Below are 12831 nucleotides of genomic sequence, written 5' to 3'. Positions count from 1 at the left end.
TTGCACCATGGTAGCAGAGGGAGAAAAAACGTTTTAAGCTGATTTAATTGAAGAACCTTTGTGGTCTGAAGATTGATGCTCTTGAGTGATGGAGCTCAGAATGTTTGAATCCTTTAACTAGATCTCTTTAAATTCGATCATGTATAAAAAAAAATTTGTTCATATTAAACTAGTACATCTGGTTCACAAGAGGCTAGTACACTCAAAGTTTGGTTATAAAAAAAAGTAGTAATTAATAGTACATTATTAGCAACTCGTTTTGAAAAATCCCAAAAGTTATCATCTTCCACTTTCATTATGTAGTCTTGGCCTTTTAGAGTCTTTAATGTGTATGAATTTTTTAACTGTCTATTCCTTTTGATTGTGACCCTGGTCTAGAAAGGCGCTTTACAAATAACTCTTACTTACTTACCATTTTTGTTTCTCCTACTTCCTGTTCTCTCCTCCCCCATTTCTGGACCTCATCAGCAAGCCAGTCATTTTCTATCAATCACCTGATCTGTGAGCCAGTTAAAATTATCTACTTCTCTTTAGATATTCACGTCTTGCACCCTTTTTCTCAGTGCCTGATTCTTCTTCCTGATTCTGAGCGCTTGTTTGTTTGTTCTGTTTTTTTGTTCTCATTTTCAATTCCTTTGTTCGTGTTTATTCCCCAGTATGTTGGAGGGTTTGATTTTTAAACCTCTAGATAACTTTGGTGTACTTTGTGTTGGACTCTTTTATTGTATTGATTGGACTTATTGTTATTTATTATATCCAATGCTAATTAAATCATTGATTTATTAACTCAGGAGAAATGGAAAAGAAGGAGAAAAAAAAAGAGAACAGAAACTAAACAAGTATAACATGACACGTGTTTTTTGTGTTATTATTTGGTTTTGGTAGCGAAGGATTACATTTAATAAATATCTTGAATCTATAGTTTATAAATGTTTTATGCTAAAGTTGATCTACGATATTTACTGGAGCTCCACAATTGACTCAAGTACAAGTACATTTTTCATGCTTTAAGTGTTGATATTAACTTACTTTACTGATCCAACAAACTAATCCATCTAGTACACATGCATCGAACCCAAGGCCCAGCCAAAAAAACTAGCCCGGCAAACCGTTTCATAAGGCCTGCAAGAGCTTTAAATTAAAAAGTTAGCTCAGATTGAAAGTTTCACAGATAGCAAATATCAAGAATGAACCAAGAAAGAATTCAATATAAAAGTCTGAAATAAACTTAAAAGATGTTTATTTATGATTCATTTAATTATCCTGAAATCATTTAAATTCAGACTGATCACATCCATTTGTTTTTTGATAATGGCCAGTAATAGACTAGGCTAGATAGATATTTTTTTGGCTCCTGACCCAGATTGCAGTTGACATTTTGGCCCCGTGTGCAATTCAGTTTCACACCACTGGTGGAAAAACAATCATTTATCCACAAGAGAAGCAGGGTCATGGCAGACTCTGTTTTAACTGGTCAGCTTTTCTCCTTGCACTTTATTTTCTTCCAACTGCGCTGTTGTGAAAGTGTGTTTCCCCTCTGGGGATGAATAAAGCCTTTCTATTCTATTTCTATTCTATTCTATTTTTCATTAAACTAAAGAAACCCAACTCTCCTGACTCACTGACCTGTTTCAAATGTTGAAGTCTTCCTCTCCGAGATGTAGTAAGTCCCTCATCATGACCTTGTTTTGAACTTGTTACTTTATAAAGTTCTCTCCAGTCAGAAATCTCAGCGAAAGAGAGGTTACGAGAGCGGAGTTCATTGTGACGTAATAATGGCTTCACTCGTCCTCCACCCAGCTGTGATCACGCCTCACTTTGTTTGTACAACGAGTCCCTTGGAGGGGAAGATTCCTGAAGTGGATGTCGGCAATGACAAACCATGATGCTTGACCAATCACAGCAGAGTGGGTGTGGTTTTATTAAACAAGATTTCATCTCCAAAAAAACATTGTTTATAGAGAGTTTTGTACAGTCACATACTGATGAGTACAATAGAGTCCAAGAAATATTTAAGACACACTTAAATCAACACATTAGTCCTTTATTTTATCTTGGATTTGCCATGACATGAAGCAAAGAAATCCAAATGCATGTGGTTCGAAATTAAATTGCAACAAAACTCGCAGCCCATGTTTTCCAAAAGGTTTATGCTCTAAAAAAAACTTGTCTTGGCAGTAAAGTCAAAGATCACACAACAAACGCACGAGAGATCTTGAAGCTATTGCTGGAGTCATACTCGAAATAACAATAGTGTCACATCTTTTGCCAAACGACTGGCACATGTTGGCCGTGTCAGGTTATCCGGCTCTCATTTTGATTCCCAACAATATCGCAGCTAAAAATACACACACACACACACACAAACTTCTCCTCCGTCTCATCGACACACAATAACAGAGTTGAGTCCTTGTCGCTGAATGTCCTTCAAGTAGTGATATTGGTTGGGATTATGAGAACACAGGTCATCGTGTCTCAACCATCTCATTCATTTACTAAGCATCAAAGTTTTCAAGTTGAATCCAGGTGGATCAAACCATAAATAGATTGGAGAGTCCACTATTAAAAAGAGAAACACGTCAGAGTTGACTTTGATGTTTAATCGGTTGAGGATGTTACAACAAAACAATATCGGTTAGAAAAATCTCTTTGCAGACATGAAGTCAAGTCGATACGTCTCACGTAGTTAATTCAGCTTTAAAATAACTCATGTGTGTCACCCTGGTTCAATAAACTTAGCATCGGGATTAGCAACCCCTCACTTGTCGCCTCCGCCGGTATCGAACATCTTCTTACGGCCCTCCATGCCCGACATGGCTTCCACGTTCTTACGCCAGTCGCCCACCTCGGTGGTGAGCACCTGCGGTGGAAGAAGGGACAAGCGTTACTTTGACGTCGAATGAAGTTTCTCATCTCATGTGACGACACTCGCCTTGTCCTGTTTGACATCCTCCTTCTTCACGGACTTCAGGTTGGCCCTGAGGTCCATCGAGCCCTTGTGTTTGGAGCCCAGCAGCGCCCTCATCATCTCGTCTGCTGACACCCTCACCTTCCTCAGAGCTGGCTTCTTGAACTTCCCACCCAGATCCTGCACCTTCAGCTTCAGCTCGTGGATCTGGAAAGCGTTCCGAAGTGTTATACGCCTCGGCATGAGCGGCATGAGAGTGTGTTGGTCACAGGAATAATATATGGATCCCAAAAATCTCTTTCTGTGACGTAAATTCAGGTAAATGCCCGATTTTTCCCAGAGACCTCCAACCTTAAACACGTGTATAAATGAAGTACTGAACTCACTCTGATGATGCCTGGGTGATGTTTAGTAAACTGATGACCCTGTGTGATGAAGACCTTTGGTTTCTTCAATAAAGTCAATCCATCCTCTTGATTATGTGGTGATCTTATTGGCAAAATCCTCCCACTACAAATTGATGACTAGAAAGTATTTCTTGGCTGGGACAACTCTTTATCAAGCCATGGCCACGAGGTAAAGTCTAAAAATGATGTAGTCTATTAAATAAAAACTTCATATGGAGGTAACCACAGAATAAAGTTTGGTAGTATGACTTCAGGTTCCAGGCAACATATAGCATCCTCCAGAGTTTTCCAACCCTCTAAGTCCATCCAACCAACGTATAATGAGTCTGTTTCAACCTCTCCAAGGTGGACATAAGAACCTTGTCGTGGTGGTATTCAAAAAGAGAAGCCTAGCATGGGAAAGAAAAAAGATAAACCCAAAGGTAAGGCTCTCAATGTATTGTTCGAAATGACTTTTTCCAAATCCGCAGTTCATATAATAATAATAATAATAATAATCTCTATTTATATAGCGCCTTTCTAGACCAGGGTCATAAAGCGCTTTGACAGCCATTCACACATACTGATGGGAGTATATTGTCTACTTAAGGCTGGCTGCAGAAGATTGGGAACTCTCATCCACACCCAACCACAAAAAAATATCATTTTTTCTGCATTCAAAAACAAAAGATTAAATAGAAATGGAATTGCGTAATAATAGCTGTGGTAGACTTGACCGTGGCCTCAATTAACTTAACACTAATCATTATTCAGATTGCTAAAAACCCTCTTGTCTCTCGACCACAATTATTTCAAAACCAGAAAATTGCATTAGACTGGATTGACTTGTGGTCAGTAATAGTCAGTTGAAGTCACGATACTAAGTCCATATTTTATGCAGTCTAGGATCTTAATTAACTATTTGGTTCCCAAATGGCAGTCTTGCTTTTTCCTCCTCACAAAATCCCTGTTTTGTTCTGACATCACTGGCAAAAAAGTTCTTTCTGATGTATTTCTGAGAATGTATTTCTTCTGGCAACTATTCGGGGCAGCTGGTCGATCACTATATTGATTGGCATAATCACAGACCCCCCTGTGGTTCTCATGCCCTATGAGTCCATTTGGTTCCATCTTCAGAAGGTCACATCCGACATGGTGAAAATCCCAAAAAGTGGGTTTTGGCAAAACGGGTCTGCATCTCACCCCGAATCGTGAGTTTCAAACTTACATCTTTGTTGTGTTTTCCAACTTTGTATTCACAGTCGTATCTCTCCTCGTCCACAACATCAATCTGGCCATGAAGCTGCTTGCACAGATTCTGGAGAGGGATAAAAAAAAACAAAAAAACATGTCATTATTTTTACTTGTTTCTTAAAATCGATCGGCACTCACTTTGAGTTCCTCCAGGGACATTCCGGACAATTGTAGAGGCGGCAGCTTTTCTCCCAGATAGCGCACCTTCTCCTCCTCCCTCTCCTGATTTTCTCTCTCCAAGTCCTCGCAAGCTCTTGTCAGGAGGAGCATCTGATCGAGCAGAACCACTCAACGTTACAGCTAGAAAGGCTCCTCTATACAGTGGGTACTTACTTTCAGGGACAGCTTGCGGGAAGCTGAGATCTTGGACTTCGGCTGTGGAAAAAGTTTTTACTAGTACAAAAGAATTTGATATCACACCAAACTATCTGGGGTTTAAGCTTTTTTTTATACATATTGTTGTATTCATGGCTGTTGCAGCCAAGTACCTGATGGTGATATATAGAGCTGAAGTTGACGTTGTTTCATTTGCACAAGAATAGATGTAGGAGGTTAGAAAGGGAAGGGAATTATGTCTGGCTGTGAGGCCTTATAAGGTCTTTCAAAAGTCACATCCTGCATCAAGTGGCTCCACTTATCAGTTCTGGCTTTTGTTTCCCATGCCCCACAAATGACTAGTGTGTGTGTGTGTGTCCATGCAAACCTGTGTGTTCCTGTCTCACTCACTAATGATGTGTGCGATGATGAGGAGTGTGAAATTCAGCGGCGCTCACAGCAGCCATACGGGAAAAGATAATGTTTTATTATTAGGTTGCAGTCAAGGGGAAAACTCTCCGGGAGGCTGATAACAACTGTGACAGATAAGCAGGGCAGGATCTCTGCCATGAACACAAGGACACTGTGCCCCCCCCAACCCCCCAACCCCTCCCCCTCGCCACAGATGAAGGATTAGCACTTTGGAATATAGCTCACTTACCTTATCCTTGGGATTCATGCCCCTGGATCTATCCATCTTTAGACCAGGGAGGAGGGACCCAAGTGATGCTGCAGCACATACGCAGTAGATCATTACTTACATCACTCAGCTACGTCATTGGCTCTAAAGTAACTCATGCAAATGTACCACAACTAACACACAACATATCTAGAGTAGATTAAAAACATCCCTGCATGATATTATCATTACATTTTCCTTTTCTATTGTAATAATTTAGATAAATAAATGTATTTCGAATTATTATTCTACACTAATTTAGATATATTGTTGCAAACACAAGTTCAAACATCAGTTTGTTCAAACATTAAAACAAACATTTTAAAATTTACAATTAAAAATAGTTATCTATTAATTTATAAAAGCTGCACCCTATGACAAACAGTCTGTAAGTATTTTTCTTAACATTACGTATTATCATACATGTTAATACATGTTTGTTAGAATTATTTAATTTATGATTTGTTAGTGTTTAACACGTTTTTATTTAACGTTTATTTTTACATTCGCTAGATTCTGCATTATAATTACAATGAAGCACAATTGTAATTGAAAAAATGTTCCTTTATCTACTGGAAAAAGTAAGAAAGAGTTTAAATAAATGTATTATTGTATGTTTTTGCAAATAACTGTGTTAGGCTGGTTGAGTGTAATAATATGTATTAAGATATAATTATATATGTTTTACAATCAAATACAATCAATCCTACACTAAATTTAATTAAACACATTGTTTTATTTTATGTTTAAGGTGGTTTTTACTCATATTTACCATCTGACAAAAAGTTACAAGAATGTAAAGAATAAAAACTTGTACTCTACTATCAATTCCATACAATATAAAGTTATATATTTTAGTTTAGTTTACAGGCAACATTTTAAAAGCAGAATGCTGGCCTTAAACTAAGTGTTTGTATCAAATAATTAATCATTATTTAAGCAAATTAAATAATTTATATCAGAAAACTTAACATACCCAAAAAAACATCACTCTTATAAGCTATAGAGCGTAGAAAGTTATTTCTTTACCTTTGAATCAGGTGTTATCTGAGAAGCTCCAGGTCAAACAGCAGTGTCCAGAAACAATGGGAGGCTTTTATGTGGGCCGGCCGGCAGAGGGGCAACTGTAACGTCCACCACCAAGAATGTTCTGGCCAAGAACCAAGTGTCAAAGCTCGCCCGCCCTGGTCAGAGAAAAAACACCCGGGCCGATCTTAGAGCATGATGCAGTGTTCCAGGCGACCCACCGGGGCTTCAGAGATTATTCATACATGGGTCGCATCGCTCAGGAACAACTCGATAAGAAGTGGAGGTTGCTGGTTTGACCCCTGAATCCACAAGTGACGGGACAACATTTCCCCTGAGAAAGTGGCTTCATTACCATTGATTTATTAATCGTTATGAAGCGTAAACAACTGTAGAAGTCGGATCATTTTGTCCTGTCACAAATGAATACAGAGGAACTAAAGCAAACATTTTAAAATCATTTATTGTAAAATTGATTCGCATAAAAGATGTTGCCCCTTAAATTAATTTGGATGAATATTGAGATAATATTAAGGAATAAGTTTTGTTGTATCTGTGTTTATTCATATTTAAGGTTTTAACGTATTAAAATGAAATGGTTAGGGTTACTTCATGTTTTGTTCTATTGCATTTTCCATCATATTTTGGCTCTTTGCTCTTATCTTACATCCGTTTTTATTCATAATATATTTTTAAAATATTTTATTGACATGATTAGGGGTTAATTAATTTTTTCTCTCTTTTTTCTACTGCTTTTTTCATCATATTTTGGCTCTATGCTCTTATTTTACATCCGTTTTATACATAATACATTTTAAACTTATTTTATTGACATGGTTAGGGTTAGTTAATGTTTTTTTCTCTTTTTTCTACTTCTTTTAGCATCATATTTTGGCTCTTTTCTCTTATTTTACATCCTTTATTATTCCTATTAAATTTCAAACATATTTTATTGACATAGTAAGGGTCAATTAATGATTTTACACCTTTTTTTGGCTCTTTGCTCCTCTCTTTTTGGCTTGACAGCCACTCACAACTGTCACAATATATAAAGTGGCCCCTGGGAAATTGCACCTTCCCACCCCTGACTTATAGCCATCAGTCATGGAGGGAGGAGTGAGTCGTGGTTATCCAGAGGTTTGAAAATCTACTCCTTAAAATGTTCGCTGCAGTCGAACAGGAAGATCTGGTGTTGGTCATAAACAGTCTGTCCCTGAATTGAAGGGAATTAAAGCAGAAGCTCTTGTTTGGATTCAAGTCTTGACCTGACTTCTCATGTGGATTTCAGACAGAGTGAGTTAATCTCAGCATCCTCTTTCCACTCACTGGTGCCAGAAACATTGGTGCAAGTGCTAAGATGCTTCTATTAGATACAAGGGCTCAAGCAGCATACCTCAGGATTAGACTCCATGCAGTAAACATCTTTGTTTATTATCAGCGTATGCCTTTTATATTAAAAAAACACAATAAGAAACAGATAAATATGGTGTTGCTGTGTTCACCCTCTATAAATAAGATACAGTTAGAGCGGCTGAACTGTCAAACAAAAGGGCGTGTGGAGTGAGTGCTGGTCGTAGGTATGGGACTCTGGCACAAATGTCCCCTCATTATTTTTCACAGTGATCCTCAGCAGGTGGATGTTCTATTTCAGACACAACCCAACACCCCTCTGTCTCCACAGAGAGACACACAAAAGGCAGAAGGGGGAGACAGTGTTAGTGTCCTCTCCGAGTGTTGTCAGCTACTTGATGAAGAGCCATTTTTTATTTTACAATGTAATACAAGAACATTGAAAAAAGGTTATCGTGATCTGTTTTCTATTTCAGAAGAGGTTAACACATTTTGAAATTAAAATATACACCCTAAGAATAAGTTATTCCAGTTTAGAGGCAAAACCGCTTGCATTTTAGTGTGTATTTTAATTTGCTTTTTTGCAGTTCTGCATTTCTATTACTACTGTCAATTATATCATAACACCAAAACACAAACAATCTAAACGTCAGTGTTAAATTCCCTTTAAACCATAGCTTTTTAGTAGTAAAGTTACCAGTAATAATGAAAACATATTTTCTTTTATTCACCATCTGTCATGAGTCTACATGTTCCTCCTTGTGTTTCCGGTTTTATTGTGAAATCAGCTCCCTTCTGTGTCTGTGCTAGTCTTACTTCCCCCCTGTCTCAGTAGTAATTGTTCCCAGCCGTGTCTTGTTAGTCCCGCCCCCAGCTGCTGCTGATTGCTCCCCTGTCTACTTAAACCCCCACTCTTTGTCACGTCCTTGTCTTGTCGTCATCATCGTTTAGTACCCGTATGTTCACGCTAAGTATTCGTACCTCTTTCCTGCCTGTTTTTGTATCGGACCTGTTCCTGCCCCTTGACACCGAGTTTGCCTTGCCCTTGTTATTTCCTCTTGTTGCCGAATTCTGGTCTGTTGGATTACGCCTTTGCCTTCCCCCTCGGAATAAAATCAAGTTTCTACAATTGAACTCTGCGCCTGGGTTTCTCCGTTCTGCACCCTGACAGTATGACAAGACCAAGATGAACCCAGCAGAGAGTCCTCTGCCCAATGCTCCACGTACTCACCAGGAGCAGACGGTGAGGAACACTTCCAACCTAGCCACACTGCAGCTAGGCATGGAAACCATGGCGGCGCAGCACGGCGCCATGCTCCAGAGTCTGGGACACCAGATGTCGGCTATGGCCGCCCAACTCCAGCTCTTGACGGCCGCTAACGGAACCACAACACCACCTCCTGCTTCGGCTAGTCCGGCCACCGCGCCGACTTCAGCCTCCACCGGAGAGCCTGTCCGGGTCGCCGTTCCGGTTCCACACCCCTCCATGATCGTCCTGCAACGGCCCGAGTGTTTCTCCGGTGACTCTGGAGATTGTCGGGGCTTCCTAACCATGTGCAGTCTCCACTTCGAGCTGAACTCCACCGCCTTTCCCAACGAACGCTCCAGAGTGGCCTACATTATCTCGCTGCTGAGCGGGCGGGCGGCAGAGTGGGCCACGGCAGAGTGGCGGAACCGGTCGCCCCTCTGTGACTCTGTGGAGCGGTTCACCACGGCGTTCCAGCAGACCTTCCAGCGCATCGTTCCGGGAGAAGAAGCGGCGTCTGCTCCGTCTCCGCCAAGGGTCCCAGCACGTGAGTGACTACGCTATCCGGTTCCGCACTCTGGCTGCAGAGTGTCGCTGGGAGGGGACCGTCCTCACCCGAGTCTTCCTCGAGTGTCTCTCCCCGCGCCTACGGACTATGCTCATTCCCCTCGAGCTCCCGGAGTGGCTAGACGAGGTCATCGCCACCAGGATCGAGACGAAGCTGCGCAACGAGGAGGCGCGCAGCCGGTCGTCTCCCCCTCCTCTCCAGTGGCCGCAGCGGTCTCCAGTCCACCCCTCAGTTCCCCGCCAGGAGTTCCCGCTGGCGCAGGAGGAGCCTATGCAGCTCGGACGCACTCAATCAAGCCCCTGAGACCGTGCTGCCTTACGACTTGGTGGTCGGGTCCCTGGTCTGGGAGGTCGAGGAGAGGGTCAGGAGGGCCTTGCGGCAGACTCCTCCTCCGGCCTCCTGCTCCACTAACCGCCTGTTTGTGCCTGAAACTCTCCGTAAACAGGTACTGCATTGGTGCCATTCAGCCAGGTGGTCCTGTCACCCGGGGCAGCAACGCACCCTGACGCTCATCCGGCGGCGGTTCTGGTGGCCTGGTCTACAGCGGGACGTGTGCGAGTACGTGGCAGCATGTCCCATCTGTGCTGCCAACAAGCCGTCGACTGCTCAACCCACGGGAAAGCTCCAGCCCCTGCCGGTGCCCGACCGACCATGGTCCCACATCTCGATGGACTTCGTCACCGGGTTCCCGCTGTCCGAGGGCATGACAACTGTACTCACCATCGTTGACCGCTTCTCAAAGATGGCTCACTTCGTGCCCCTACCCAAGCTTCCCGACGCCAGAGAGACTGCGGAAGCGGTCCTGAACCACGTTTTCCGCCTGCATGGCCTACCAAGGGACATTGTCTCGGATCGGGGCCCCCAGTTTTCTTCCCGGTTCTGGGCAGAGTTCTGTCGCCTCATCGGTGCTCGCCCCCGCCTGTCCTCGGGGTAACACCCCCAGAGCAATGGACAGACCGAACGGGTAAACCAGGACCTAGAGACCTCCCTGCGCTGCCTGGTTTCCCGTTCCCCCTCCGCCTGGGCCAAGGACCTCCGAAGGGGAAGTCCAGGTGCCATCGGCAGCGGCGCTGGTTCAGCGTTGTCGGGACACCTGGGCCAAAGCACGCCTGAAGCTCCAGAACGCTACCTATGCTTATAAGACTGCAGCCGACCGCCGGCGCTCAGAGACATTAAACTCGATCACCCGTGTCGTAAACTGTCGCCCCGCTACATTGGTCCTTTTTCCATTGTAAAGATTGTTAACCCTGTCTCTGTACGCTTACGTCTACCTAAGACCATGCGCACCCATCCTACGTTTCATGTGTCCAAGTTAAAACCGGCCAAGACCTCCCCTCTGGTTCCGGCTTCCAGGCCTCCCCCGCCTCCCCGTGTTATTGAGGGTGAGACTGTGTACACCGTGAAAAAGATAATTGACTCCAGACGCGTGGGTCGAGGATTTCAATTCCTCGTGGACTGGGAGGGTTATGGACCGGAGGAGAGGTCGTGGGTTCCAGGTCGGGACATCCTTGACCCTGGACTTATCGAGCAGTATAAGTCCAGGGTCAAAGATAAGAGTAAAAGGAGCTAGCTCCGACACTCCCTCTTGTTTTTTGTTTTTTTTGTTTTGTGTGCCCCTTGCTTTTTGCTCTGTTTTGTTTTCTCGCCTTGTCTGTCTTGTTATTGTCTTGTCCCCCCGTGTCCCCCTCTCTTTGGAGCGGCCCGGCTGGCCTAGGTCCGCCGGAGGCGGTCCATTGAGAGGGGGGTACTGTCATGAGTCTACATGTTCCTCCTTGTGTTTCCGGTTTTATTGTGAAATCAGCTCCCTTCTGTGTCTGTGCTAGTCTTACTTCCCCCCTGTCTCAGTAGTAATTGTTCCCAGCCGTGTCTTGTTAGTCCCGCCCCCCAAGTATTCGTACCCCTTTCCTGCCTGTTTTTGTATTGGACCTGTTCCTGCCCCTTGACACAGAGTTTGCCTTGCCCTTGTTATTTCCTCTTGTTGCTGAATTCTGGTCTGTTGGATTACGCCTTTGCCTTCACCCTCGGAATAAAATCAAGTTTCTACAATTGAACTCTGCGCCTGGGTTTCTCCGTTCTGCACCCTGACACCATCATCTGAATTCCTATTCAAACTCAAAATTTTATAATACAAACAGTCACCCTATAAATGTAGATACAGTTGAAGGTAATATATTTCAATTTACAGGCAAAACAGTATATATTTTAGTGTATACTTCCTTTTGTTTTTCCAATTTTTACTACATTACTTAAATAACACATGCAGGTAAATATATTGTCACAAACACAATATCAACTATTTAAAGTTTAAACACCAAAACCACAATTAAAGTAGTTATTTATTAATTAAATTATACATATTACCATATTTATTTAATGATTTAATAGTATTTTTAAACATGTCAATTTGTCACTTATTGGGGTTACACACGTTTTCTTTATATATATATATATATATTAATCTTTACATTTGCTAGAGTCTCCATTATCATAAAAAAATGTTCTTATTTAATTTATTAGGAATATTCATTTATTTTTTCTTAATTCCTATTAAGAAGTGAAAAGAATCTTACAATGGACAGGGGCGTTTCTAGTCACCTTGGGGGGCCTAGCCAAGAGTGAGTATGGGGGGTCCTTCTGGCCCAAAAAAACACAGAAAATCATTAAATACAGAAATGTTTCTTTTGAATTACGTGAAGTGAAAAATCATATAGCTACTCTAAACTTTATAAAACTTTGACAATATACTGTACCACATAACAAACACAACTGAAAAATGCAAATTTTGAGCAGAATGTGCAAAAACACAACCAAGCAAAAAAAAGTAAGTGGTCTTTGGTTTATAAATTTTGAATGATAAAAGTGATCCCTTTGTCACAACTTTACAATGTGCATTGTTGTCAGTGAATTTTGCCCACAGTGCAGGATCATCTGATATCATTTGAGGGCTCAGAGTACCTTCTGTTGAGGTGTCATGGGATGGTGAGGAGGAGGAGAAAGAAAGATACGGTGTGGCCTCAAATTGTAAAGGTGCCATGTTGCTGCTGCATGAAGGCATCAAGTCCTGCTCATCTTCCTCAAGGCCCCCCTCAAGACCTGAGG

General features: G+C 42.2%; 1 protein-coding gene across 1 annotated transcript; it reads right to left on the bottom strand.

Annotated features, from left to right (window-relative positions):
- Positions 1-2579: 2579 nt before the first annotated feature.
- LOC148084017 (troponin I, slow skeletal muscle-like) lies at positions 2580-6652 on the bottom strand. The gene is made up of 7 exons (XM_087787262.1): positions 6572-6652; positions 5525-5592; positions 4882-4923; positions 4687-4818; positions 4523-4612; positions 2933-3115; positions 2580-2860 (listed from the first exon to the last, which is right to left on the bottom strand). Exons 2-7 carry the CDS (start codon positions 5558-5560, stop codon positions 2759-2761), a joined length of 585 nt encoding a protein of 194 aa, XP_087643388.1. The 5' UTR covers positions 5561-5592; positions 6572-6652; the 3' UTR covers positions 2580-2758.
- Positions 6653-12831: the final 6179 nt, after the last annotated feature.

This window comes from Callionymus lyra, chromosome 3 (genome assembly GCF_982586985.1).
Source record: "Callionymus lyra chromosome 3, fCalLyr1.hap1.1, whole genome shotgun sequence".
In the NCBI taxonomy this organism is placed as follows: Eukaryota; Metazoa; Chordata; class Actinopteri; order Syngnathiformes; family Callionymidae; genus Callionymus; species Callionymus lyra.
Note: the sequence above shows the minus strand (reverse complement) of the source record. Positions and strands in the feature narration are given on the sequence as shown.

Coding starts and splice junctions, on each gene's coding strand:
- LOC148084017 (XM_087787262.1), bottom strand. CDS start 5,560: ATGGATAGATCCAGGGGCATGAATCCCAAGGATAAG. Junction 4,819..4,881: donor CCCGCAAGCTGTCCCTGAAA/GTAAGTACCCAC, acceptor CTGCTCGATCAG/ATGCTCCTCCTGACAAGAGC. Junction 4,613..4,686: donor TGTCCCTGGAGGAACTCAAA/GTGAGTGCCGAT, acceptor ATCCCTCTCCAG/AATCTGTGCAAGCAGCTTCA.